The sequence below is a fragment of the Tupaia chinensis genome, unplaced genomic scaffold, assembly GCF_000334495.1.
Source record: "Tupaia chinensis unplaced genomic scaffold, TupChi_1.0 Scaffold000332_1, whole genome shotgun sequence".
NCBI lineage: Eukaryota > Metazoa > Chordata > Mammalia > Scandentia > Tupaiidae > Tupaia > Tupaia belangeri.
In genome coordinates, this window is record NW_006159826.1 from 2,505,786 (window position 1) to 2,529,894 (window position 24,109).

Genomic DNA, 24,109 nt, shown 5'->3' on the forward strand with positions numbered 1-24,109 from the left:
CGAACCGTGGTTGACTACGTGGGAGTCCAGCGACATAGCCATTACACTAACTGCTCGTTCCCCAAATTTATTTATTTTTAAATTCTATTTTCCTGGGACCAGCAGTTAGCGTAATGGCTATGTCGCTGGACTCCCATGTAGTCGACCGTGGTTCGCGTCCTGGACCCGGTGGCTTAAAACTCACGCCGGGCGCGTGTGCGTGCATGCCCAAGATCCCGAGAGGAGACTGCAGGAGAAGGGATTGCGGCGTGTCCATCCCCCCTGGTGGGTGATTTCTCGCTTTCTGTCTCTCTGTCTCTCTCTGTCTGTCTGGCGAGTGCACGCACCCTATAGCAAAAACCTCTCAAAAAAAAAATTCTATTTTCCTGTAGTTTTAAATTTTTTCCCTAAATATTTTATTTAACTTTAGTTATTTATTTAAATTTGACCAGAGAGGGACAGTGTGTGTGTGTGTGTGTGTGTGTGTAGGGAGAGAGTATGAGAAAGAGAGAGAGAAAGGGAGTGTGAGAAAGCAAGCTGCCAGGTCAGGGACTCAAACTGTGGTCAGTCATGTGGGAGTCCAGTGCCCTTAACCACCATACCACCTGCCGGCCCCTAAATTTATCTATTTTTAATTTGCCACAGGACATATACACTCACCAGACAGAGAGAGAGAGGGAAAGTGAGAAAGCAAGATGCTAGGTCTGGGATTCGAACTGCAGGTGGCCATGTGGGAGCCTGGCACCTTAACCACCATGCCACCTATTGGCTCTACTGAATGAATTCTTATATTAGCTTTTGTTTTATAATTTTTTAATCTATCTACTACTTTCCTGAGAGTGAACGACCAGCCACCAGCCTGCCACCCTAGATCATGCACAGCACACCTAGGGAAGCCTAAGGTGTCAACCTGTGATCCTCTCATGGGTGCCAGCCTCACAGAGCATCACATTTCACTGTGGCACCATTTAGCCCTTTATAATTGTTAAAATATTTACTTATTTATTTCATGAACAAGTACCTGTGAGAGGGTCTTACCACCCAGCCTTCCAGCTAGCTAGGATTGGAGGCACATCAGTGGGTACACTGGGTATGCTCAGGTCAACCTGGAATGTGAATCCAGGATCCAAACCCAGGTCCTTCATATACGACTCCCCAACTTTGCACAGCAGCATCCTCCCATTTGTGCTGCTGTGGCTGGGTTTTATAATTTTTATATAATAAAATTTGTAAAATGAGAGCTGTGCAAAGTTTTTTCATTCAATAGTAAGAGTAGCCTAGCAATTACTGATATTTCCCATGCTCTGAGCAATTTGCACATCACTTTATACATGTCATCTCATGTAATTCTCACACCACCCTGTGAGGTAGCTATTGTGATTTCCATTTTATAGATGACAAATGATGAGGTTATGAGTTTGGGTCACAAAACCAGTAAGAGGAGGAGCTAAAATTCAGGAAAAGTCCCTTGTCTCTAGGTAGTAATATCTAACCTCATTAACTTACTTCATTTAACTTGTTCATCTTTTTAGACTATAATGTATTCGGTAGAGAAAATATGGAAACTATTTGTCTTTATAATTCATATTTTTACACTGGAATGGGGAGGGAGCAGAGCTACCTACAGTACCCTAAAAAGGTAGTGTTAGGCCCTGTTACAGTAGTGTGTGCTGAACAGCACTGCAGGCTGGCACCACATGGGAAGCTTCAGTTCGAAAAGCAGGGCACAGTGGTGCATGCCTGTAGTCGCAGCTACTCAAGAGGTTGAGGCAGGAGGTCCTTCAGCTCAAGGCTAGTCTGGGCAACATAGTGATGTCAACACTATTTGTAAGAGCTGGATGTGGTGGCATGAGCCTGTCGTCCTAGCTACTCAAGAAGCTGAACCAAGAGGATGATTGGGGGATGATAATATGCCAAGACATTATTAAAAACAAAATGAAACAAAACAAAACCCCACACCCACACCACAAAGAAGGCCAATGAACCAGAAGACATATTTTACCTATCACCTCATCACCTTTACTAGTTCCATACAAAACACCTACTGATTATCCCACTATCCCATGGGCTTAAGGCCATACCTGGAACTGGAGAGAGGCAGTAAACAAAATACATGAAAACCCCGATCGCACTGAGCTAGGGAGTGTAGGAAGGCAGTCAATATATCAATTAAGCAAAATATACAGTATGTGATAAGTGATATGGGATAAAAAATAATGTAAGGAAAGAAAAAAGTTACAATAAAACAGATGGTATTATGCCTTTATTTAAATTTTGTGTATTAAATATATTTTTAAAGACATATATAAAAGAATAGTCACTAGAATATTCACAGTGGTTATGATAGGTTAGAAAAACTTCAGGTTAATCTTAGTTTTTATACTTTTATATTTTATTTTAAAATTGTGACAGACATATACATAAGCAAGAAAAAAAATACATCATTGCTTTAATAGAAAATAAAATCCACAAAATATTATGAAAGAATAAAGTAAGGTAGCATAAATATATTGGGGCAATAATAACAGATAATAGAGAAAATTTTATTTTAAACCATAAAGGATTGTCTAAAAAGGTAAAAACATTACTAAATTAAGTAATTTTTTATTTAATTTTAAAATATTTTGCTATAGGGTTTGTGCACTCGCAGAGTCATAGACAGAGACACAGGGAAGATGAGAAATCACCCCCCAAAAGGGAGGCCATATTGCAATTCATTCTCCATTCTCCCCTTGGGGTTTTGGGCATGCATATGCATGTACCCAGTGTGATTTTCAAGCCATTAGATCAGGCACTCAAATTTCCAATTGGCCCTAGCGATCCAGCCACCTTAACCTCTGCGCCACCTGCTGCTCTAGAAGTGAAATTACTGAAGTGAGAAAAAGCTGTTTCCTCTCTTAATACCAATTTGATAGACTAGTATTGACTGCCTGATGGAAACTGGGAAGCTAGCTTTGCTTCCCCATGTACCTATGCCTAGAAAGTGCCAGATGAGGATTCAGAGGAAAGGATTCCCCAAAGGAGTACTGGTACAGGCTATGAGTGAGAGGGAGAGAATGCTGGGAATCTACCACTAGCTAAATCTTAGATGGAAGCTTTTAGCACCTTCCTGAAAGAAAAATGAACATTAAAAAAATTTCTGCTGCAGGGTATGTGTGCTTGCTGGAGAGAGAGAGAGAGAGAGAGAGAGAGAGAGAGAGAGAGAGAGAGAGAGAATGAATCACCCCATTCTCTGCCCTGCATGGGGCATGGTCATGCTGCAATCTCTTCTCTTCCATTTCTCCCTCCTCTCAGGACTTTGGGCATACATGCACACATGCATGGCATGTTTTCAAGCCACCAAAGTCTGGGTTTCTATCCACATACTCGACCATCATGGGAGATCCAGCCATCTTAACCACACATTGGCTGGCCCAAAAAATGAACATTAAATACTGATATACTCCTTAAAAACTGACCTCCATCTGGCTAATATTATCATTTGATGTATTTATAAAGAAAAGCTACAAATAAGAATATTAAAATAGTTAAGTTTTCTCAAACACAGAAGCAGGTAAGTACTATTTTATAAATAAGCTACATTAGGATTTCTCAGTAAATTCTTAAGAACCAACCTAGAGTACACTGGTGATTCCATCTGTCTTTATCTATTTCATTTTCTTGTATTCCCAAGAAGTCGAGTCCTGTCAGGTTCTCTTTAGCATCAAACCAGTCTTCACTTATTTCTTGGTAATTTCTATAGTCTACAAAATTGGATATAATGAGATATAAATTATGCTCAATGTTTAACCTTCTGAAAAGTTACCTAAAAGACAAATGAGGGACAGCAGGTGGCATAGGGGTTGGGGTGGCTGGATCCCACATGCTGACTGCGTGGTTCCCAGGCTCCGACACAGCAGTCTGAAAAACATATTGGTTATATGTGTGTGCCCAAAATCCCAAAAGGAGAAATGGAGGAGAGGGGATTGCAGCATGGCTATCTCCCCATAGGAACTGCTTTCTCACTTTCCTTCTCTCTCATTCTGTCTCTCTTTAGCAAGCAAACACACCCTCTGGCAAATTAAAAAAAAAAAAAAAAGAAAAGAAAAACCACGAGTCTATGATTATAACTACTAGTTTAATTCATAAACTGAAAAATAAATATTAGCAAAATTAAGAGATTCAAGCATAAAGATTCTCTGAGAAGGAGTTTTCAGCAGTCCCTGAGTAACAATTTCTTTTCAGCCTGAGTGATCTGCTTCCTAATTTATCTTTAATTAACATGGACTCCTAAATTACCGTCTTACCTTTCAAAATTTTTGAACTGTCCTTTATTGAAGAAAAGACATCTTTATATACAGAATAACAGCAAGCATTATTAAAGAGAATAAGCAGTACTGCAACTCTTTATTTCATTAATATTAAATTAATGATCTTTTTGGAATGCTTATCTCTTTTGGTAAAGAATTTATATACAGTCTACAGAGTAAACAAATTAGACACAATAAAGAATGTTAATATTGGAAACCTGACCCAGAAGAATAAAAGTGCATACTGTATTTTTTAAAGTGTTTTTCCCTCCATAGAGTGCATGTACTTGCCAGAGGGAGACAGAGGCAGTGAGAGGGAAGTTGAGAAATCACCCCAGGGGGGATGCCCATGTTGTAGTCCCTTCTCCTCTCGGGATTTTGGGCACACATGCACATTCACCCCGTGTAATTTTCAAGCTTCTGGGTCCAGGACTCAAACTGCAGGCAACATGTGGAAGTCCAGTGTCATAACTACTATGCCACCTGCTTGCCCCATGCATATAAGACTTAGCATTACCAGATATCTTAGATGACCTTAAAGATTTTGAGTGGCAGTAGTAAGAACATACTTAACATTCATAATCAATAATGACATTCAGTCATTTAAAAATACTTATTTTAATCTGGGCATGGTGGCATACACCTGCAGTCCTAGCTAACTGGGAGGTTAGGGCATAAGGATCACGATGCAGTGAGAGTTCTAGCAAACATACCTATCTTCTCCCCTTCTCTTCCTCCTGTGATTGTTCTCTCTTTTTCATAAAACAAAACATTTGTTTTAATGAATAAATACTAGGGGTATTTTATAACCTTGTTTTATGGCAGCTATACAAGATAATTTTTATACTGACCTTTATCATCAAGTTTCAGCTGACTGAAGTCTACATTTATATCACCATTTTTAAAATTGTCTTTCTTGGGCGATATATCTTGTTTAGGATGACTACTGTCAGATAATAAAGACTCCTGAGGATTAAGATAATGATAATAAAAACATCAACAAAATCAATAAGGACTAACGATTACTGTGTTCTTACTATGTGACTGGCATTTTCTTTCTTTGAAGAGTTTTTTTTTTTTTTTTGCTATAGGGTGCATGTACTCGCCAGACAGACAGAGACGGACAGAGAGACAGAAAGCGAGAAATCACCCCCCAGGGGGGATGGCCATACTGCAATCCCTTCTCCTCCATTCTCTTCTCAGGATCTTGGGCACGCATGCACACGTGCCCAGCGTGAGTTTAAGCCACCAGGTCCAGGACTCTAACCGCAGTCGACTACATGGGAGTCCAGTGACATAGCCATCACACTAACTGCTGGTCCCGACAGGCATTCTTCATTAGCATTTTTTGGCCCTCCCAACAATGACGATTAAGAGAAAAAATATCCTACCAACGTGAACGTGACTTTATAGGTGAGAAAATACTTCAAGTAACTTATTGCTTTATATCACATGGTTAACAAGAAGTAGGATTTGAACCTAGTCTGTGTATAGTGACTATGTGTTCACATTAGCATTATTTGGCAAAGTGTGTTATCTACAACTTGAAATATTTGCAGTGACTTTTGGAGGTATAAACATAAATACTTATCATATTAATCTTTAACAGTTACATATTTATATAAATATATATTTACATTACTTCCCTATTAATGGGAAGTAATACTTCTTTTTCTTATGTAATAAGAAGTTATTTATTAAGAGAGAGTACATAAAAATTTAGTTTGGTTCTGTTACTCTCTCTACAGTGAGTACATAAGCCCTCTAGCAAATAGTTATACTGTATTAAAAAGTTTAACAATATAAAAGATAATTTGCTAAAATATTTTCCTTTTAATCATTAATTTTAGTAAAAAGGAGCATATATTAACCAAGTATTTCACTTTTGGTTTTGGAATTCATCATGGGGGATTATTAAATAAGAGTACTTTAACAATGAAACCTCGAGATTAAGACCAAAATTAGAAAAGTGAAAAGAAACTTCAGCGTTCGTCCACAACTGCCTTCTTACATGATAATGGAATAAAATGGATACTTCTCTATTATTTCTCTCTTAGTTCTTACTAGATTAAACCATCTTTCTAGTCTGTTATCTGACAAACATTTCTTTGGAAAAACAGAGAAACCAAGAAAACCTACAAATAGCATTTAAAAACTATTTCTATTTCAGTAAAGGAGGAATTAAGGGCCAGCAGAAGTAAAGGTGACTGGATCTCACATGGCTGAATGAGGAGTCCAAGTCTGAGACCTGGAGGCTGGGTGTGTGAACATGCGTGTCCCAAATCTGAGGAGAACAGAGGAGGAAAGATTGGAGCATGGTCTTCCCCCTGGGGGATGAGTTCTCACTTTCCCTTTCCTAAACTGTCTCTCCAGTGAGTACAAGTGCCCTATAACAAATTGGCAAGCAAAAATAAAACAAAAAAGGTCTGAAATTAATATGAAATATCACTTTACCTCATGAAATGAAGGTACAAGATACCAGTTGTAATGGTACTGGCTCAACATGATGATGGCAACACATCATGGTTTGCCTGGGTATGGTCCAAGTTCATACTTACTGTCACTGGAAATTATTAACATTATTCTCTTTCATCCTCCGAAGTCTCTAGGTTTGATTTTTCAATGATACTCCATATATACTGCTGGTATCTGTTTAATCAGGGATGGACCTTCCCTCTAATCACTTATATCCCTCAAATGGCAATACATAAAGCAAGCTAGTTGGGTAGCTTGCTGAAGGATGTGTGGGCTTCTGAAAACTGTAGTTACTTTACTTAAGCCACAAAACTAAAGATTTACACTGACAAATCTTTTCCTTTTTTTTTTTTTGGAGAGGTTTTTGCTATAGGGCACGTGCGCTTGCCAGACAGACAAGAGAGACAGAGAGACAGAAAGTGAGAAATCACCCCCCCCGGGGGGGATGGCCACGTCGCAATCCCTTCTCCTCCATTCTCCTCTCAGGATCTTGGGCACACACGCACACGCGCCTGGCGTGAGTTTAAGCCAGCGGGTCCAGGACTCAAACCGTGGTTGACTATGTGGGAGTCCAGTGACATAGCCATTACGCTAACTGCTGGTCCCTTCTTTTTGAAGTTCCATTCTAATTTTATTTTTTAATTTAAATTATAGTAATTATTTTTTATACATTCAATCACTATCTATCATTTAGCTTGTATAGAGAATTTACCCTGCATGAAATATACCTCAGACCAGTCCAGCTGAAAATACTATATACATCATCATCAACATGTAATAAAACACAAACATTTTAAGAATCTCACTTGAGAAGGTGTCTTTTTCAGGCTCAAAGAAACATCAACATCATGTGCACTGTGATTATCTAATTCAGAACCTGCTCCTGAAACACTAAACAGATAAACATTCCATTAGAGAATTTATCAAAGTTCTCAATAGGAGCCAAAACAGAAAATTTGAAGTAACTGAATTAAATAATTTTTAAGATCTACTGAATGCTAAATTAGTTGAAACCATAACTTACACTTGTGATTCTTCTTTCATTAGCTAGAGAGAAAAGGAAAGAAAAAAATCTGTTTCAAATGTATTCTGTCAATGAAGTAAAATGTTTATTCCCAAAACATGCATACATACCCTGAAAATGAAAGTTGAGAAGGTAGATAATAACCTTGATTCTATTGACAGTGGAGGCAGCTCTTCCAGTGGTATGCCCTTGTGCAGTTTTTCTTTCAAACTCACATATCTAACTTTTAAATCTCCCAAAACAGATAGTAGTGCCGATCCTAATTCCTTCTTAGCAAAATGACTTGATAAATTCCTGTTTAAAAGTTAAGTTCACAAAATTTCTTAGACCTGAATCACCGATTTAATGATAACCTTATATATACTTAACTCTACAAGATCTTTAACATTTTTTAGAAGTGTTGAGTAAATGAAAATGAACCATATCAGATGTTTTTTCCTAGGGGCAGTACAAGTAACTCTTGATATATAAGCCACAGAGAATGTGGTAGAATGTCATGTACAACCCTGTCTTCTTCCTGGATTTTATAAAGAAACATAAAATCTACTCTTTCACTGGACTCATCATCCCAACCATGAACTATTCCTCCTTCATGAAATTCTTATTTCTTATTACTTTTATTTTTAGTTATAGGGTATGTGTGCTTGCCAAAGAGAGTAACAGAGAGGGAAAGTAAGAAATCACTCCCAAGGGATGGCCACCCTGCAATCCCTTCTCCTCCATTCCTTTCAGGATTTTGTGCATGCATGCACATGCACCTGGTAGGATTTTCAAGTCATCAGGTCTAGGACTCGAACTGTGGTCAGCCTTGTAGGAATTCAGCACCTTAAATGCCTCACTACCTGCTGACCCCAAACTTAATGTCTTTTAAAGTCCATTACCCTTACTTAAAGCTAGTGATAAATTTCTTAAATACAGATTTTAAATAAATAAACACCTATTTAATCCTTCCCCATCTTCCATTACAAGTTTGAAAATATCACAACAATGTCGATGGCACATCTGGTAGTGAACATTTAAAAGGTGAAGCTCGGCTTTTATGGCTCTCTGCATTATTTTCTGACAGCATATTGAAGGTAAATTCTTCTCCATCTCTTTAGAAAGTTGAAATTCCCTTCAAAATAAAAGAGTAATGATATGCCTTTAGAAATAGATTTTAAATTTCTAACACTCCTATCAAGTTTAAAGCAATTCCTCCTATAGATGGGGAGGGTATAAGGACATAAAACAGTTTAAGAAAACAAGAACATCAAGAGTCAAAGTTAACTATAGTCTTCCTAAAAGTCAAGAAAGTAAAGTGTTCTCAAATTTATAATTTACTACCAGAGAGAGAGAGAGGGAGGGAGGGAGGGAGAGGAGGGAGGAGAAAGAAACTGAGAGAAATTATTTCAAACTAAGGTCATGATTTTATTTATTTTAAGGGATGAAATCAATGGATTTTCAACCCAAACTAAGCTCTGGCCTGATTTTTAATTTGTCAGAGGATGAGTGTGCTCACAGAGAGAGACAAAGTGAGAGAGCACCACCCACTGGGGATGACCTCATGGCGATCCCTTCTCCAACTTTGCAGGTTTTTTGCACACATGCCCAGTGTGTTTTTCAAGTTCCCCAGTCCAGGACTTTAATTGTGCCATGTGGGATCCAGTTGCCTGTTACCATGCCACCAGCTGAACCAAAAATAAAATGAAATAAAAACCAAAAATTAAAAAATATATATATTTTATTTCTCAAAAGTGAAACACACATATTCACTGAGATGGACAACCTCAACCAGGTCCTCATGCTGTGATTCTCTGCCTAGCCCTATAGTCAGTCAGGATCACAGGCGTGCCCAGTGTGTTTCAGTAGACCTGGGATGCAAACCCAGAGCCTTTCCAGATGGCTCCTGCATTGTGTGGCACTGCTCCTACTGCCATGCCACTGCATCCCGGCCCTTTTTGGCTTTTTATATTCTTCTCCTTTTTTTTCCCTCCTGCTTTATGGTTCTCCACTGTGTTCTGAATTACAAGGGCAACTAATAAATGCAAAGTAAGTTATACAATGAATTAAAATCAAGGTTAAAATACTCCAGTGAAAGAAGCTATTTACTTCTTTATATGACATTTTCCAAAAGTATCATTTAGTTTTAGTTTATAGGGGAATCAAAAGAAAGAAAATGGAAAATTGAATCAGTATGAATTTGTGTTGAATAAATAAAGGTACAATGCCATGAGTTTCTGAAGGTATTACTGAGACTGAAATCTCAGGAACTTAACATTCTATATTGTTTTAATATGTGTTTGTCTGAAGGGAAGTAACTGAAGCAGATGATTCCTTAAAGGCCCTTTTAGCTGTTACTCTCTATAGTTAAGTATGCTGCGCAGAAGGCAAATGCTGTGGGGCTGGATAGTGGTGCAGTGGTAAAAACGCAATGCCCCACGAGGCTGGTCTACATGGGAAGTCTAGACTTGTGTCTGGAGACCTCCCTGAGTATGCTAGGCATGTGCTTGCCCATGACCTGCAGTTGGCTGGAGCTAGGGGTAGACGTGGCTGTTGAGGATATTGTCTCTCTTGCCCATGGAAAGAAAAAAGAAAACTTAAAAGGTAAATACTATTTTTTTCGCATGTATCTACAAACTTAGACATCTAACATACCTCTCAGGGTGTTTCTTTAAGTCTGTGATATCAAAGGTTTTTCTTAATTCCAGGGAATCCTGAAAACATGATTTAAAATTAAACTATAAATATGTGACAGAGAATATATTATATCTGGAGTTCCAAACCATTAAAACATAAAATTCAAGTTTTATTGGACTCCATGGCAATGGTTACCACCAAAGAAAAGAGCTGGTAGCAATCTGTGCACTCTAGCTCCTCACACAGTATTTTCTCATGGAAATATCAATATAATTCAATGAACCAAAAACATTTACACTAGCATATCTGCCTCTTTATAAAGTCAAATCAAATTTTACTATTAATCAAATTGATTTTACCTTATTTGTGAAATTTCCATTAGGTTTTAAACTGTCAAGTGAGAGAGGTTTTCCTGGTCCTTTTGTCACAGCCACCTGTATATTGACACAGTCGCAACTGTATGATAAATCTGTATTACAAGCCACACTTCTTTGTTTCTCACTCTGCCATCTGCCAGGCCGCTTTTTATTCATCATTGTTATCTCTGTGTTGCTTGATGTAGATACTACAGCAGAACTTGTATTTGTAGCTCTGCTGGTTGTGAAACAAGCCCTAAAATCAGTGCTAACATCAACTGTCTGATTAATTGTGACTGTGTTTGTTGCATCTGTCTCCAATTTAGGACATGTTCCTTCCATATTATGAAAGCATGTTTTATTTGTGGCATTAGCAATTTTTAGGTAGGTATCCTCTCCTATTGACTGATTATCTCTGACTACAGACCCTGGCAGTGTAACAGAAAAATCCAAGGCTCGACAGGGGGTGTTTTGTAGGCTTTTATAATGTGAATATCCACAGGCAGAAATTACTGAATCATCAAAAATGGAAGTCCAGGAAGTTTGACAATCTTTATACGGTTTGACTAGTGTCTCTAAAGCTTTGTCTTGTGATAATGTACTAGGATTTTCAAGTTGCTTTAATATTTTGTTCTCACAATTTCCATAAGAATCTTTACTTTCAGCTTTTTGGAAGTTCACTTTTTCAGTAGAAATCTTAGCTTTTAATGTTTTTGGGGGATTTAAGAAACCACTCTTATATTGAGATTCCTCAGATATTGTGTGATACATTAAGCTAGTCTCTTGTTCTTTACACTTTTCATGTTCATGACATTCTCTTAACATAACAGAATTCTGAAATTTGGAGACATGAGGTGAATCTTCTTGTCCATAAACATCAAGTGAATCTAAAGAGATGATAGAACCACTTTCCAAGTTAACATGACTATCTTCTTGATTGCTAGCACATTTAACTTTATAACCTGAATTCCTTAATTCAATAACTTTCAGATTAGATATACTTAATGTTTTTGCTTGGTCAAAAGATAAATGGCTACTTATATATTCTTGTTCTTCTGCACTGTGATACTCCAGCTGTGAGTCTTCACCTATATCAGACTTCTGGATATCTTCAGTAGTTTCTTTATAATCAGAATCTGAACTCTTGTTCATTCTTTTCAAGCCAGTAGTCTTACTATCTTGATGTTCCAAAATATCAAAAAATATTTCCTCTCTTTTTTGCACTCCAGGATCTAATTCTGAATTTAAGTGAGTAACACTTTCATTCTTTAGTTTTGACTCTGAATAATGTATAGAGTATGTTTCATTCAAGAAAGCATAGTCAGTACTGTCTTCACACTCACTTGACTGTGAGTGAGTATTCTCTACGTTAGTATCTTGACTTGCTGAAAAATATGGCTCTAATAAATCTATTTTGTCATTACTGCTGAATTTCTTGTCATTAGCTCTCTGTTCTAGTGCTGAAGAATCCCAGTCATCATCTGGAAAAGTCGATTTGACTTCACTACAACCACTGGAAGATAAGTTTTCCTTCTTAGGATTAGGAGGTTTATCTGATTAAAAAAAAAGGATAAAATGTTAACAGCAATATTGTAGAATCCATAAATATTAGAAAAGACTAGACATGATCTGGACCCAACTCTTCAATGCAGGAATATGTTTTATATTATCTATGACAAAACATTCCTCATGGTAGAAGCAACACACTGAATTGTATTCCCCCCAAGAAGTATACTAACATCCTAAACCCCCATGTTATGGGGCTTTTGGGAGGTTATTAAGTTTAAGATGAGATTATGAGGATGAGACTCTCTAGTACCCTTGTAAGGCTTGCTTCCAGAGATCTTGTCTCCCTTTTCTCTCATTTGAGGACACATGAGACCAACAAACTAGCTATATGTAAGCCAGGAACAGACCCCCTCATCAGAACCTGACAATGCTGATACCCTGGTATCAGATTTTTGCCTCCAAAGTTTAAGTCTGTCTATGGTATTCTGTTATGGCAACCACAGTTAAGAAAGTAGCCGAGATTCTTCTTGAATTCTTTAGTTGGCAAGGTATTTACCATTTATAGGGCAGCCACTCTACTCTGTGTGTAGACAAGTCTAACAAACTTTTTCCTTGGGCTGGTCCCGTGACCTAGTGGTCAAGAGAGCTGGATCCCACATGGCTGACCATGGTTAGAATCCCAGCACCAGTGGCTTGAAAAACACACCGGGCATGTATGTGTGCATGCTCGAAATCTTGACAGAATGGAGAAATGGAGAAGGGACTGTAGTGTGACCTATTCCCCCTTGGGAGGTACTTTGTCTCTCTCTGTCTTTTTCTGGTGAGTACATGTGCCCTCAGACAAAAAAACAAAACCAAAAACTTTTTTCTTATAAAATTATTTAATAACTCTTTGGGTGCCTCCTTAGTGCCAGACTTGAGCACTGTAAAAACAAAGTAAAAAGACATGGGTGCTATCCTCAAGTGCTTTAGCTTTCATATGGGTCACTGATAAAGTAAGGACATAAAAATGTAATTCAGTTAAAGAAAAGTACCCAACAATTGTGTTGATGGAGCAGGTATATATTTGAGAAGAAAGGAGTACACTTCAGAGAAAACTTTAGAGAGTTTTGAAACAAAATGGGCAAAGTTGTTTTAGCGAATCCAATAGCAAGTACAGCTAGCTATGTAAAAGAACATGGCATTTCTTAGAAACTGTAAGCCGCCTTGTCTGGAGTGAAAAGGCTTTATGAGAGTGGCAGGAATTGTGAACTGAAAGAAGTCTTTTAAGATGTGCTAAGGAATTTGACTTTCATTCTAAGACAATGGATGACCACGTAAAACTTCTTAAACTTGGTAGTTACGTGACTGGATTGAAATATAAACAGTTCTAGCAACAGTAAGAATGAAGACTTGAAGGAAGACAGTGAAGGCAGGTAGACCAAGAGAGCAGAAGTGGCGCTGGAGAAGTAACTGATAGAAAAGTTACACAACCGACAAGACTTGGTGGTTGATTAGAAATCGTATCAAGAGAGAGCTCGGTGGTTTTCAAATATTTTTTTGATTAAAACTGCAACATTGAACACATTTTATATTATGACCCATAGGCACATACATGAGTGTGTGTTTAAGTGAAACAAAAATTTTACAAAACAGTACTCTATCTAATGTATTCTAGGTTTTGTATTTCATTAAAAAAAAACACTCTAAGGTAATGCTAAGGTTTCAAACTCAGTACTATAGCTGAATAGGGATATTCAGAGGTGAAGAAAGAGGTAGGGACTTTATAAAGAACAGATTTAGAGAAAGAAGAAAAGTTGTTATAAATATGAGGTTGGGGATAGGATAAGAGATTTGTACAGGGATTCTTCATACATTCTGGATACTAATTCTTTGTTTTTCACATTTATAAGCTTTTCGCCCCTAGTGTATTGCTTACTTTTATACTATCTTTTCTTACCAAAGTTTTAAGATTACTTAATTAAATGGATCAGCCTTCTATGACTTTGGGTTTTCTATCATTGGCCTTCCTTACTACATAATTTAAAAAGTATTTTCCTATAATTTGTTTTAATTCTCTATATGTCTAACAGTTAGATTTTTACATTATGTAAAATTTATTTTTCTATCTAGCATAAGGGAGGAGTCTAACTTAATTTTCTTTCAAAATGGACAGTTTTCCTATGACCAATTGCCGAGTAATCCATTGTTTCTTTCTCAAACTCAGTACTATAGCTGAATAGGGATATTCAGAGGTGAAGAAAGAGGTAGGGACTTTATAAAGAACAGATTTAGAGAAAGAAGAAAAGTTGTTATAAATATGAGGTTGGGGATAGGATAAGAGATTTGTACAGGGATTCTTCATACATTCTGGATACTAATTCTTTGTTTTTCACATTTATAAGCTTTTCGCCCCTAGTGTATTGCTTACTTTTATACTATCTTTTCTTACCAAAGTTTTAAGATTACTTAATTAAATGGATCAGCCTTCTATGACTTTGGGTTTTCTATCATTGGCCTTCCTTACTACATAATTTAAAAAGTATTTTCCTATAATTTGTTTTAATTCTCTATATGTCTAACAGTTAGATTTTTACATTATGTAAAATTTATTTTTCTATCTAGCATAAGGGAGGAGTCTAACTTAATTTTCTTTCAAAATGGACAGTTTTCCTATGACCAATTGCCGAGTAATCCATTGTTTCTTTCTGAGTTGAAATGACATCTTCATTGTGTTTTTAAGTCCTCTGTTTCTGTTTCATAATTTTTTAAGAGTCTATTTCTATTTTCTGTTTAGGTTAATCTGTTATCTTTTTGTATAACAGTATCATACTTTTTTTTTTTTTTTCTTTTTAGACAGGATCTCACCAAGTTACAATCCTTCTGCCTCAGCCTCTTAGTAGACAGGGAAATAAACCAGGCCTCTCACGTGGCTCAGCCTGGTAGATAGCAGCATCAATCAATAATGATTGGGCTTCATACTGTCTTAATTTTTATAGCATCATATTATAGCATCATAGAATATTTTTCTTGCCTTTTTTTTTTTAAGAGGTTTTTGCTTTAGGGCATGTGCGCTTGCCAGAGAGAGAGACAGAGAGAGACAGACACAGTGAGAGGGAAAGTGAGAAATTATACCTCAAGGGGGATGGCCAAGCCACAATCCCTTTTTCTCCATTCTCCTCCTGGGATCTTGCATGCATGCACACGTGCCTGACATGAGTTTCAAGTCCTTGACTCCAACTGCAGTTAGCCCTGTGGAAGTCCAGCAACGTAACCACTATGCCACCTGCTGGCCCCCCCAGGATAATTTTTCCATCTGGTAGGTTGTTTCTTTCTTCTTTACATTTCTTTTACATTCTTCCCTCCAGTTTACATTTTTTTCAGTTCATTTTTTGGGGGAACATTTTGTATAGCATGAAAATCCTATTGAGATTTACTAGTAAACAGTGGTAACCATTATGTCAATCTCCAGCAGCCTTTTCCACATTTAATGTATAAATAGAAAGTACGCTGTTTGTTCCATTAGTGCTCATGACTGTTGGCATCACTGTATAATATGTTATCATTTCAAAGTGGCCCTCTTATCTTTTGCTTTCTGCATTCACTATATCCTATTAATACTATCATCTCAAATTTTTGAGTTCATTTGTTTCTTAATTTCTCCATCCTTTTATATTAAACCTTTCTTTCCTGTTTTAAATGTGTTTCAGGAAAATGAAGGGATTTTGGTCTTAATCTAAAATGTTTCTTAACAGCTTTTCATACATGTATGGTTTATTCATTTTTTATGCTCTTTGCCATTTCTTATTTTCTATTCTACTATTTATCACAGAAAAAGAAGTTTTGGATTTTATAGGGAGGACAAAACATCATAGCTTGTTGTTTTCCCTAAAAAGTCTTGTCTAGACTGCCCATAATCACCAAGAATGACTGAGTGAATCTAGAAGTTAAAAACTTGCTGACTCTTACCATTTTCCTGGGAGAAAGGCTTAAAAGTAGCAACATTAGAAGGGGAACTGTCTGGCACAATTTTATTTAGCATCCCTCCCTCTTACCCCTGGTAAAGAAGACTGGCCTAGAATCTCACCTTTTGGGAGGTTTTCTCCATTACTGTGGTACCCTTTACCAGCTGCTGTGGCCTGCATTGCTAAAAGATGTGTAATCTAGAGAAGGTACAAATATTCAACTATTAATTAATCCCAATATTATATTTAAACCAAACTTTTACAAATGCAAGAAATTTTGATGGAGTAGCAGTAATAGTCAAAGATTCTAATGTTAGAGGGCTAGTAAACAATAAAACTGGTAGAACATAGGAGTAACCTTTTAAAAAGCATGAGTTAACAGCTACCTAAAGGACAGATAAGACATAACTTTTTTATTACCAGAGAGCATATGTGCTAGTCCAGAGACAGAGAAAGCACCCTACAATGGGGCATGATCCTATGCAGTCCTTTTTCTTCTATTTCTCTATCCTGGCAGGATTTGGGGGGAGCAGGCACATGCCCCTGGCATGTTTTTCAAGTCACTAGGGCTGGAATCTGAACTGTGGCTGGCCATATGGGATCTAGCTATTTTAACCAGAAGGCTATGGGGCTGGCTCTAAATGAGCCAGTTTAAAAGTTAGTAGCAGGACCAGCAGTTAGTGTAATGGCTATGTCTCTGAACTCCCATGTAGTTGACCACGGTTCGAGTCCTGGACCCAGGGGCTTAAACTCATGCCGGGTGCATGTGTGTGTGTGCCCAAGATCCCGAGAGGGGAATGGAGAAGGGATTGCGGTGTGGCCATCCCCCTTGGGGGTGATTTCTCGCTTTCTATCTCTCTGTCTTTCTGGCGAGTGCACGTGCCCGATAGCAAAAACTCGTAAAAAAAAAAAAATGTTAGTAGCAATGACTCTTTGAACCCAGCTGCTACATGAGGAAGTCCAAGTTTCTCACTAGGAAGAAAAACAAGACATCTAGTGTAAACATAAGCAAATTCACAGGACACCAGCAGAAGAAATGCCTAAGCAATTCACAAAATTATTATTCCAGGCCTCTGACCCTGACTTATCTTCACTGATTCCTAAAGAGCTGAGGTATCTTTAGCGGAATTCTGGTGATCAGGTATTACACAAAGCTTCCTGATGAGTTTGAAAAAACAAATTGATTTTGTTATAATTCTCAATGACCTATGTCAATCAATAATCTTGAAAAAACATTATGTAAATTCATGCTCCCTGTTCTGTAAGAGAAAACATTACAAAACAAGATATTCTTCCATGGAGATAGCCTGTCTAGCTTTGAAAAACAACTTTACTACACAACCAAAAGAAGTCACAACTTTAGATGCTAATTAATAATAAGACTAGAAACAAATAAAGAATCAAGAATCAAGAAAATAACCTAAAAATCCAAAAAAGTTGAGGACGGGGTTAAGAAAAACACAAAAGTAACTGATTTAAAAAATAGTAATAGTAACTAAATAGAAGACCTATATATACATACATACATACCTTTTTTTTTTCCTTTTTTGAGGTTTTTGCTATAGGGCATGTGTGCCCACCAGAAAGACAGAGACAGATAGACAGAAAACGAGAAATCAACCCTCGGGGGATGGTTATAATTCCTTTTCCTTTCTCCTCAGAATCTTGGGCACGCAAGCACAAGTGCCTGGAGTGAGTTTAAGCCACCGGGTCCGGGACGCGAACCACGGTTGACTACATGGGAGTCCAGGGACATAAGCCATTACACCAACTGCTGGTCCCACAAGACCTTTATTTATTTATTTATTTATTTTTTAAGACCTTTATTTTTAAAAAGACTAATAAAAGTAGAAAACTATCAGACAAATTTTACTGAGAAATTAAACAAAAACTGGCATTGAGAAAAGGGACTTTCTTTTCTTTTCTTTTTTTAAAAGAGAGATTTTTGCTATAGGGTATGTGCACTCACCAGACAGACAGAGAGAGAAACAGGGAGACAGAAAGTGAGAAATCACCCCCCAGGGAAGATAGCCATACCACAATCCCTTCTTCTCCATTCTTCTTTTGGGATGTTGGCAGGCACATACATGCACCCAGCGTGATTTTAAACTACCAGGTCCAGGACTTTAACCACGGTTGACTACAAGGGAGTCCAGCAATGTAACCATTACACCATCTACAGGTCCTGAAAAGGAGCATTTTAACAATAAAGAGGTACTTTTAAAGACTGAGATTATCATATATACCTCTGATGAATAATTTGAAGCTTTAACAAAAGTAGGCATTTCTTAAGGAAAAGAAATTTTTTTAAATGACTAAGAAATAGGTGAACAGAGAACCAACCACAGAAAATGGGAGAAAATACTGATAATCCCTATATCCAACAGAAGACTCATATTCAGATTACATAAGGAAATTATACAAACTAGTCCACCCTATATGGTGCAGCTGGGTGGGTGGTTGTGGCCCAAACACCTGTGGGCTAGAGGATTAAAGAAAGGGGATTGCAACATCATCAGCCCTGTGGAGGGTACTTCTCTGTCCTTCATTGCATAACCAGGCCCCTCTGGGGAAGAATGCTTGCTCACACTCTTTTTCTCTTTAAGAAAAAAACAAAAAACAAGAAACAAAAAACAACTTACACAAATCTTTAAAAATCTAATATAAAAGGGACAACAAATTTGGACATTTACTCTACACATACACACAGAACCTATGAATTGCCCAGAACTGTATGAAAAAGTGCTCAGCATCATTAATTGATCAGGGCAATGCAAATTTAAACCGCCAAGATAACATTTTACAATCCTTAGAAAGGCTTTAACAAAAGAAAAAAGACTGATAACATCAAATATTGGAGAAGATGTGCACAAACTGGAAATCTTATACTGCTAGAGGAAATACAAATTGTTAATATCATTTTGGAAAACTGGTAGTTTCTAATGATATGAAACATACCTACCCTACTTCTAAGCAATTACATTTCCAGTTTCAGGGATAAATACCCTTCTCTAAGCAAATCATTAAAATATTATTCAATAATGACTGAACCTGTTTGCTAAATCATAACTCAAATGTTATGGACACTGAAGTAATCAGTCCATGATCCTATGAAACACAATATGTGCACAATTTCTGAAACCTGAGCAAGAGGATGGGGAGGGAACACTTAAGTATTACAGAGTACCTTTCCCCGAACTTTCTCCTACAAGAATCCCTTAGGCACTCAGTAAAAATATACATTTGGGGGACCAGCAGAAGGCATAATGGCTATGTTTCTGGACTCCCACGCAGCTGGCTGTGGTTCAAGTCCCAGACCTTAGAACTCACGCCAGGTGCATGTACCCAAGATCCTGAGAAGAGAATGGAGGGGAAGGGGTTGTTTCGTGGCCACTGCCCCTGGGGGTTGTTTCATGGCCACTGCCCTGAGTCCTTTCTCTCTGGTAAGCACATGTACCCTATAGCAAAAAAATCTCTCTTAAAAAATAGATAAATAAATAAACTTGGGGAACCGTGGAGGGGATTGGCATGGCCATCCCCTTTGGGGGGTGATTTCTCGCTTTCTGTATCTCTGGTGAGTGCATGTACCCTACAGCAAAAATCTCCTAAGAAAATGTTTTTATATATATATATAAATGACTGAGAAATAGGTGAACATACACACACACACACACACACACACACACATATAAATTTGAGACCAACAGATGGTATGGTGGTTAAGGTGCTAGATTCTCACATGGCCAACTGAGGTTCAAGTCCCAGACCCAGTGGCTTGAAAACCACGATAAATAAATAAAGATAAAATACACACACACACACACACACACACACACACGTGTTCAACAATACTCTAGGAAATTCCTATATTCTGGAGATTTGGGGAAACACAAGGGTCTAAGAGAAGCTAGTCTAAAGATAAGGAAAAGCCTTCCTGGGTATCACTGAATCTGAAACATGAAAGATGAGCAAGTAGGAATTAGCCACAGGACTTCTTTAGTATAGATTTTTACCAAAAAGGATACGAGATCTCTCTCTCTCTCTCTTTCTCACGGGAGTTCGCAACTGACAGCTAAATTTAAAAAGCAATTAAAAATGATAAATTCTGAAATGATTAAGGGAAGTGTAAACTGTACCTACTTTGGGATTAACAGATAAGTAGAAAATAATATTATAGAAGGGTTGTATTGATAAAGGAAAACCTACAAGGAAGTGGTATCTACACTAAATCATGATGGTACAGGATAGCTAGGCTGAGAAGGGGAAGGGAAGGGAATTGGCATCCTAAATTAAGAGCACAAATAAGGGATGGCTCCAAGATAAGAGTAAGAAGAGGAAGGAGGTAGGATAACTAGAATTACTATACATAAACATGAACTCATTGTAACCACTGTTTTCCATCCAAGAGCAAAACAGCATAATAGTAAGGAGAGGAAGGATATAGGATAACTAGAAGTCTTTTATATGAAAGTCAAACTATTGCCAGTATATAATCACTAAACTAGGAACCTAGGAAGAGTTTTCTGTTTGTTATTTTGCTTTTGGGTGAGGAATAATGGAGATGAGCTCAGTTTTGTACATAGTAAGTTCCAGATACTTATAACACTTACAAATGGAAGATATACAGATGAGAAACTAAGGAATTAGCTGAACCACAAGTATTCAACTCTGAATTTAACATTTCAGAAATTCTTATCTAATAACTGAAAAGTTTGACATTAATAAAGAAGTGAAAACATAAGTCAAAGACTGGGAGAAAATAATGACACTCCATATACCCAACAGAAGACTCTTATCCAGATTACATAAATTTTACAAATTGGCCCTCTGTGGTAGTATACCAGACTGCAGAACAAAAGCTTAATAGTTTTTTTTAATATTTTTATGGCTTAGTGGTTCTTTTTTTTATTTTGGAGAGGTTTTTGTTATAGGGCACGTGTGCTCTCCAGACAGACAGAGAGAGATAGACAGAAAGTGAGAAATCATCCCCCCAGGGGGGATGACCATGCCGCAATCCCTTCTCCTCCATTCTCCTCTCGGGATCTTGGGCACGCATGCACATGTGCCCGGCGTGAGTTTTAAGCCACTGGGTCTGGGACTCGAACTGCGGTCGACCAAACTGCGGTCGACTATGTGGGAGTCCAGCGACATAGCCATTACGCTAACTGCTGGTACCTGGCTTAGTGGTTCTTAATCTTTGGAGTCACGGACTCTGAAGATTTGATAAAGGTCAAGAACTTTCCTGAGAAAATGCACATACACTTAAAATTCAAAGGATTTATGGCTTGTTGGGGCTGGCAGGTGGCGTGGTGGTTAAGGGCGCTGGACTCCCACATGGCCAACTGCAGTTCAAGTCCTGGACCTGGTGGCTTGCTTTCTCACTTCTCTCTTTCACTCTGTCCCTCTCTGGTCAAATGAAAATAAATAGATAAATAAATAAATAAATAAATAAATAAAAAGGATTTATGGCCTGCTAACTTAGATTTTAAAACTATAAATTAGTAACTCATAGTTTAGAACCCTATTCTAAGACTGCCATATTTTAAATATAAATGAAGAGAAAAAGAGTTTATCAAAGTAATTCACAGCAGGATAAACCAGTGGTTTTCTAACTTTTTAGACTCAGAAACTATATTCTTAAAGACTATCGGGAACCCCAAAGAGTATTTGCTCATGTGGGTAATACCTATCCTTATCCACCATATCAGAAATTAAAATAAAACTTGTAATTTTAAAATTCATAAACAACAAAATCATTGCTTAACATAAAGAACATTTTAAATTAACAACATATTAAAAAAAAAAAACTGATGAGGGGGACAAGCAGTTAGTGTAATGGCTATGTCGCTGGACTCCTATGTAGTCGACCGCGATTCGAGTCCCGGACCCGGTGGCTTAAACTCATGCTGGGCACGTGTGCATGCATGCCCAAGATCCTGAGAGAATGGAGAAGGGACTGTGGCGTGGCCATCCCCCCTGGGGGGTGATTTCTCACTTTCTATCTGTCTGTCTGTCTCTGTCTTTATGGCGAGCACAAGCACCATATAGCAAAAACCTCTCAAAAAAAAAAAATTGATGAGGAAAGCTGCACTGTTTTACATCTTTTTTTAATATCTGCCTTAAACTGGAAATGTAGAGGGCCAGCAGGTGGTGTGGTGGTTAAGGCCCTGGATTCCCACATGGCTGACTGCAGTTTGAGTCCCAGACCTGGCACAGTGAAAATCACACTGTACACATGTTCATGCATGCCTGAAATCCCAGGAGGAGAAGGGATTGTGGCCTAGTCATCCCAACTGGTAGGGTGATCTCTCATTTTTCCTCTTTGTAGTGTGTGCACACATATATGGCAAAAACCTAAAACAAAAACAAAAACAAAAACAGGAAATGTAAACCAAAACCACAAGATACCTACTAGGGGCACCAGTAGTTAGCGTAATGGCTATGTCGCCGGACTCCCACGTAGTCGACCGCAGTTCGAGTACTGGACCCGGTGGCTTAAACTTACGTCAGGAGTGTGTGAGTACATGCCTAAGATTCTAGAGGAGAACGGAGGAGAAGGGATTGAGGCGTGGCCATCCCCCCTGGGGGGTGATTTCTCGCTTTCTATCTCTGTCTGTCTGGAGAGAGCATGCGCCCTATAGCAAAAAACCTCTCCAAAAAAAAAAGATACCTACTAAGATAGCAATAATGTAAAGAACTGAAAAGGATATGGAAGAGCTAGCCCATGGAATGGTGGTTAGGGATGCTGGATCCTACATGGCTGATTGTACAACTCAAGTCGTGGGCCCAGTTGCTTGAGAAAGTTGCGTGGTGTTTGTGCGGGTGTGCTCAATATCCTTAAAGAAAGGAGAAATGGAGAAGGGATTGATTGCTTTGTGATCATCCCCCATGGGGGATGGGGTGCTTTCTCACTTTTATTCTTTCTTTCTCCAATGAACATACACACTCTCTGGCAAAAAGTATTTTTAAAATATGGAGAAATTGGAACCCTCATCCATTGCTGATGAGAACACAGAATGATGTGGCCACATTAGGAAAATAATTTGGAAATTCCCCAGAAAGTTAAATACAGAACAACCATATGATCTAACAATCCCATTTCTAAATCTATACCCATTTTTATTCTTTCTCAAGTTTTCATTTATCAAATGATTTCCTCCAGACTATTCAATGCCAGTGAATGGTACCACCAGAAACCAATCCAAAATCATAGGACCCTGCTTTGACACCTCCCTTGGTCCAACCAGTGGTCAATTTTTTAAAAAGTTTATTTCCTGAGAGAAAGACAAGCAATCCCAATAGTCTCACGTGGCTATTCTCCCCATCCCTCTCCTAGGGGCCTGCAAACTCCTGAACCCACGATCTTCCACATGGATCCAGCATCCCTTCAGCAGGCACCCCAAGTCAGCCCAGGCTTGTCAGCTTTAAACCCTGACTCTCACGCGCGCCAAGATAAGCACCTCCTGGCTGACCAGGATGATCTTACCCAAATGCATCTGCCCAGGCCACTGCTTAAAGCTCAGCAGCAACTGGGAGTCACTTTCTAAAACCTGAGCGAGTCCCCTGAGGCCCTCCGGCTGTTTGGGGGTCTGTTAACAGGGGCCCAGTGTTACAGATTCTGCCTTCTTACCGCTGGCTACGCTTTCACGTGCCCGCACCCCAGCCTTCGAATCCCGCTCAACCCTCAGAACTAACCTCAGATACCTGCCGTCCAGGCAAACCCTGGATTTTCGCACCACCAAGTGCCTCTGTCCAGGTGGGCGCTGCGCCTCACGCTTTTGCAGCAGAGGCCAATCTTCCTCGCGAGAGTAAACACTGAGCTGGACTGTGGGTCGTGGTGGAGGGGATTGGGGGTGGAGATTGGAGGCGGTGAGGTGGAGGGGATTGGGGGTTGGGGTAGAGGGGGTGGGGTGGAGG

The 24,109-nt window shown here is 38.5% G+C and overlaps 1 protein-coding gene across 1 annotated transcript in view; it reads right to left on the minus strand.

The window, feature by feature from the left end:
- The window catches only part of RBM44 (RNA binding motif protein 44), a 43,556-nt gene that overhangs the window by 18,857 nt on the left and 590 nt on the right, over nt 1-24,109 (minus strand). The window contains exons 2-10 of the mRNA XM_006151951.1: nt 16,315-16,390; nt 10,743-12,292; nt 10,402-10,460; nt 8,705-8,881; nt 7,878-8,061; nt 7,768-7,790; nt 7,550-7,634; nt 5,120-5,234; nt 3,594-3,722 (exon numbers count right to left, since the gene is read on the minus strand). Of these exons, the coding sequence (XP_006152013.1) occupies nt 3,594-3,722; nt 5,120-5,234; nt 7,550-7,634; nt 7,768-7,790; nt 7,878-8,061; nt 8,705-8,881; nt 10,402-10,460; nt 10,743-12,292; nt 16,315-16,372 (2,380 nt within the window). The 5' untranslated portion in view covers nt 16,373-16,390. The remainder of the gene's footprint in view (nt 1-3,593; nt 3,723-5,119; nt 5,235-7,549; nt 7,635-7,767; nt 7,791-7,877; nt 8,062-8,704; nt 8,882-10,401; nt 10,461-10,742; nt 12,293-16,314; nt 16,391-24,109) is intronic.